Raw genomic sequence first — 6,068 nt, 5'->3', positions numbered from 1 at the left:
TAGTGCCATCGTATTTCTGACACATCTCTAGGTCGTACAACCAACGAGCTCTTTTTCATCTTTAGATTGTGTCTCAAGCTATAAGGTTCGACATTACCGACCACTTTCCTCCCTGATTTACTTGACTCAGCTGCATAGTTGCGCCACCACATCATATTACATGCCAAGACGTCAATACAGTCTAACTTTATTTAGGCCGTAGCGCAAGGAACAGATCAGGTCTTCTTTGTGCAAATACTTGAGATGATTGTCATAGAGCTACACCTGACGCTGTGGACCCACTGTTATAGCAAACAGCCAATTTTCAGAATTACTGCTAGTATTATAAGGTCGGCGGAAAGCCCGATTCGTCGTCAGAGAAAATTCTTCAGCATTCCATTTTTAGTGACCTTCTTCCACGACAGTATCGACACCATACTCTGACACAATTGCGGTATCCACACCATACTCTGACACAATTGCAAGTTATGTGTGTTGCATAAGGATTCTTCTAGTGTACATGACAATGCCAAACCGCCAATATAGTTGAACTTTATTTTAGGCCACAGTTCAAGGTCAAATGCCTTAATGATTGCCGCGCCCGATGCTGTGGACCCATTGTTATACTAGACAACCAATTTTGAATATTGCTATCGGTGCTCCGAGGTTGCTGACTCGACTCATAATGAGAGAAAAGCCTTCAGCGTTTTCACCCAGGCTGCACCACGGCCCAAAAGGCTCTAATGGCCCAACCTGTGTGGAGTGTGACGTTGCTGCGCTCTCCACTGGCTGGCCAGATTGTGTTGCAAACTGGGCGGCCTCGTTTGGAGTGGACTCAGCAAGAGTCAGATATCAAGATCTAATGACGACGCCGACGGCGCAGTCTTTCCCGTAAAACCGTTTGTCTCGCCTTGGGTCTGTTAGCTGCTCGAGAATAGATATTTGAGAGTAGAAATGATGCCGCCTAAGTTTGCTCATGTCGCACAGCACGATTGTTTGGGACAGCTTAGACAAGATTCTTGATTTTCCACATATATCTTGGAATGATACGAAAGCCACATACTTGTTGTTATACCACTGTCTGCCAAAGTATAACTATTGCTGTTGTCTTGCACGAGCGACGTGGTCTCCTTGTGCCATTATGAGACTCATTGTTCACAACGTTTTCGTCACAAAATCATTGTTCTCGTTCATTTCCGCTGTCTATCGTTCAGAAGGGTCCATGTAATTTACCTTAAGTTGAGAAGACTTCCCAGCCACCCTGGTTTCATCAGTTGGCTGGTCAGCTCTCAAAGTACTGATATCAACGATTTAATGACATCCAGAAATTAAGTCAAGCCTGCTTGTTGTATCAACAGACTTGACGTACTTGCTGGATGTAATAAATGATGGCTAGATATTATCAGAAGTTTGGAAGGCCAGCTTGCCGTCCTGATTTCATTAGTTGGCTGGGAAAGCTTCTCAGTCTAAGATAAATAATACGGATCCTTCTGGACTATAGAATAAGGGCGACAAGAAATAATGAACTTGGGGCACAAAAGCTTATTTGTCAAGAAGTCTCACGACGAGACAATCACAGAAAGAGTTCTATCTTGGAAGTAATCGTGTGATGTACCCTTGTCTTCCTCGCCCCCCTGCCTAAGGTGTAGCTGGAAGAAGTGTTTTCTATTATCTCCAGTCGAATAGTGTTGCTGCCAGCGCCGCTGTGGGCGTGTAAGGCAGCAAATGCTGGCATGTAATTGGCCACACATGGTTGATCTCAAACAGATCACAAACATCACCAATTTGGGTGAGCGCTACCTCGAGATAGATGAATTCAACACAAGCAAGAATATCAAGATCACCAGCGTGATAATTATCACCCGAATAGAAGCTTTGCGCTTCCAACAAATAGGTACCCAACTTCCTGGACGAATCTTATACAAAAAATCTTACAGGTCATTACGGACAGCAAGACGGTCGACGGGGTCGTGTAGTGGCCGGTAAGGTTTGTCGCTGTGCCCTGCGGGGTTTGTCGTTGTGCCCTGTGAGGTTGTCGTGGTGGCCAATCAGGTTAGTCATAGTGGCTGGAATCTAGCTCTGCCCGGAATTTCTTTTTTTCTTTGCATAAGTTCTAGATTATGACTTATGGCACTCTGTCGCAGAATGGCAGTCAGATCCGTAGGTGGAAAAACCAACATCATGTCGAAGAAGGATTTCTCCCTGGTGTGATATATAGATGAAGCACGTGTTTTCCATCAAATTTTATAAATCGCGGCAAATGATTCGATGCATTACAAGATGGCAATCGATCCTGCATGACATTTCTGGCAGGCACTAACGACGTGTTGCATATTGCACTTTTATGTCCTTGGAAAAAATACAGATGAGGCAAAGTTGCCTTGTTGAATTAACTTCTTGTAAGCTGTGAGCTCCTGTTCCACGGGTGCTTTTCGTGCACAGCTGGATTACTGACATTATTGCTTCATGTGGCCCATCAAATAGCATGCATTCTTTGAATTTAAGAAGGGTTGCTGGTGATTAAGAATTTGATCCATCATTATTCCTCCATGGATTCTGAGTTAACGTATGCGCAGATTTTCCAACGATGCCGGAGCCGATAGGGATGATTCCGGACCAACTCGAACAAGATTATGCATGCCATATTCGTAGTGCTGCGAGTTGTGCAAGTTGAGGAGTGAACCAAGAGGTGGAACATTTGTGACGTCTGAAGCCTCGAGTTGCCGATTCATTCGGGAACTGCGCCCAGAAGATAGATGACTTCTAGCTTCCCTAGCTCTTTCGGGCTGGAGGCGTCTTGGTAATAATAACTCCAGGCGAGGCAACAGACCCGCAAGCGCTGGATCCTGGCTAACGGTCATGAGCCGGCCTAAAAAGGCGTCATCAACACTGTAGTAACTTATGACATGATAACTTCGGTGGTTGTACGAAATTGTGATGGTCTTCTTGACAAGGCCACCGCTCTTGAGAGAGTACGAGGAAAACGCAGTGCCACGAAATGATCTGGTTCTTTTTTGAGGTTCCGAGAGACTTTTTTCACAACGACTTTGTGAAGTTTCTCTGCCAGAGAGCCCCCTAATTGTGACATTGATTGGCTTTATTGATGATTTCCACGGTCGCTCAAGTTCAGTGTAGAGTAGGAAATCTCCAAAAATGCGGCTCGGACTCCATGACCGACCGTCAGTCCACCTCTTGATACCAGAATCATGTTGATCAATAATAAAGACACTCCCACTCTTGATTAGGTCGCGTTTCTCTATGTCATCGGGTCGTCGTGGGACGCCGCTGAGATGGTTCCGGAGGTATGCTTCAACAAGAATCAAAATATCCATCGTCGACGAAATGTGGCCATGCCATGTAGGGCACAACTGGCTGTGCTTTTTCGCTTGGCAGGAGTCCATTGCCTCAAATTTTATGTGTTACCGTTCGAGGTAATGCGGAATAAACCAAAAACTGGCCCAAGTCGATATTAGCAAATGAACAACTTGTTTTTGACAACTGAGTACCTTGTAACATGATCCGATGCACCGTAAGATGGGCAATACGTGCCATATGAGACACAGTGGCAACAACAGACGTTAGTAAATAGTTGATCAAAGTGACTCACCTCGGTCTCTATTTGTGGCAAATACCCCGCGACCTCTTTTTCCCTTGTTCTTCTTATTGGTGGAGCGGGTTGTCGCCAGGCTTTTGTCACAATGTTGGAGTCACTTAGTAAAGATGTGAGCAGAGAGGCGAAGTATGTAAGACGAAGGGTCAAGAAAATGCAGCATCGGTAAACTCCGTCCTACAAACTTCTGGAAATTAATGCAACGTTGTTGCCACCTCCCCTGTTCAACCAACCGCCATTCCGTGCACAGCCTCACCGTGAAACACATCCTCCCGTACTACCGTTACGAAAATTCTTGTTCGAAAAGGCTGCCGTCATTAAAGGGGCATTCGCTACTTCGGACTTGATGTTTTGTATTATCCCACCGCCCGTAACAGTCGAGCCTTTGTTATAAATGTGCCAGACAGTAAGACGCACCCCTCGGGGTAACCAAATTAGTATCGACCATATATCGATCTTGCCCATCGCTCATGGATATTGCCTGAGTTCCCAGTTATTGAACGTCACAGAGAAACACGGATGAAAAGAATGCGTTGATTCTGTAAGCTAGAGATGCCGCCAAGGCACGCTATTTATGGAAGCCGCAGGCTGGACCCTGCACGCGATGCTGTTTAAGGTTCATCAGATAGGCAGTGTTCCTTATACTGCATAAACGAGGTATTTCAATTTTTATCTTGTCTTCTGCAATGTCAACTTTCTCTTGCCCGCCTGCTTGTTCAGGTCAGATTGGTGATAGAACGTCGTGTGCGTGACTGACAGTGTTTCTCGCCACACGGCTTCCTTAGCTTCGTTCTTAGATGTTTCTCGCCACACGGCTTCCTTGGCTTCGTTTTTAGATGTTTCTACCAGGGGGGGTTTGCAGTAGTCAATTGCATCTTGCCCAGCTTGAAAACAGGCTTGTTCCTTGCAGTGCCTTCAAACTCGGCTCCCATTCTGATTCATCTGACAGTGATTTCCGTCCTCGGGAGACTGAGACGCTTGTTCTTCGACTTTCACTTCTCGGATAAAGCAACCTCTATCGGATGAAGCACACAAGCGCTTTCATCATCCGAGTGGCAGGCGGCAACAGTATCACAAAAGCGAGGTTCCACTGCGTAACGGAGGAGACGACAGAACAATAATGGAATTGTTAACAGAGCTTACTTGACTATAAACTTCATATCGTGCCACCTCCAAACTCTCAGTTTCTGCTTTGTGTCTCTTTACCTATGCCAAGTTGCCGGTCTCGCAACATGGCCTCGGCTACCATTAGGGTATTGATTTTGTGCACAATCGTTGAAGAGACAAATATTGCCATGGGATGATTGAGATCCCAACTTCACTTCTCGGATAAAGCAACCTCTATCGGATGAAGCACACAAGCGCTTTCATCATCCGAGTGGCAGGCGGCAACAGTATCACAAAAGCGAGGTTCCACTGCGTAACGGAGGAGACGACAGAACAATAATGGAATTGTTAACAGAGCTTACTTGACTATAAACTTCATATCGTGCCACCTCCAAACTCTCAGTTTCTGCTTTGTGTCTCTTTACCTATGCCAAGTTGCCGGTCTCGCAACATGGCCTCGGCTACCATTAGGGTATTGATTTTGTGCACAATCGTTGAAGAGACAAATATTGCCATGGGATGATTGAGATCCCAACAACCGACATCAACCGGGACAGCCTGAACTGTCCCCTCTTCAATACGTACAGTTTCTTGATTTGAAAAAACGGATGGATTACCAATTTTACAACTGATTAATTGTCGAGTTCGCAGTATCTCTGCCTCCAGGGCTGCGTTCTTCAAGGCAAGTTGGCGAATCAGTTGCAAATTTTGGTCTTCATGTCGCAGGGTTGCAATTTCTTGCTTCAGCCTTTCTATGTGCTCCTTTTCTTTGTTTCGGCAAGCCTTTTGAGCGACTCGATTTTGTTCTCGCCTCTGCGCAAGCCGCACAGGGCTTAATTGTGCCACTATACGGGTGCGTGCAATTACAGCCAGTCAGTAATGTAGAAGCTGGACTTAGTAAAATGCATGAACAACTGCTGCCTCAACTGTTCTCTTCTTCTTCATACTTTCCTCAATTCTTCCAAATTTGCAGTAATGCCTATATCCAACCAGGTCAGCCGTTTGGTAACTGCGATAACGACAGTTCAAAAGGTAGCGACAGGATAAAAGTTCCGGAACACAAAATATTCTATATAATGGCGATGATCGACTCCGCCTGCGTGTTGCGCCACTTCAGGCATTACGAGGAGCTCATTAAAAAGCAGATGCAACCACAGGACCGATGCCAACATTGTGACACGGCGAAAGTTCCCTTGGGAAACGGCAACATGATGCATGCCAGGCCAAGGCGCCATAGCACCAGTGGATAATCCTTGATGTGCTTTAGTTTCAAACTAGGTGTTTTTTTCCAGCGAAGGTGACGAGTGAATATCCTTGCAGAGCGCGTTCATAAACATTATTTTGGGGTGCAGCGACGGCAAAAATACGGAAG

General features: G+C 45.7%; 1 protein-coding gene across 1 annotated transcript in view; it reads left to right on the top strand.

Moving 5' to 3' along the window:
• MAA_00397 (Protein kinase-like protein) overlaps nt 1–84 on the top strand; it is a gene marked incomplete at both ends in the record, with an annotated part of 839 nt that extends 755 nt beyond the window's left edge. Inside the window, one exon of the mRNA XM_007818395.1 lies at nt 32–84. Coding sequence (XP_007816586.1) covers nt 32–84 — 53 coding nt within the window. The remainder of the gene's footprint in view (nt 1–31) is intronic.
• Nucleotides 85–6,068: the final 5,984 nt, after the last annotated feature.

Source organism: Metarhizium robertsii, assembly GCF_000187425.2.
Source record: "Metarhizium robertsii ARSEF 23 chromosome Unknown MAA_Scf_3, whole genome shotgun sequence".
Taxonomy (NCBI): Eukaryota; Fungi; Ascomycota; class Sordariomycetes; order Hypocreales; family Clavicipitaceae; genus Metarhizium; species Metarhizium robertsii.
This window is presented reverse-complemented; position numbering and strand designations above follow the sequence as displayed.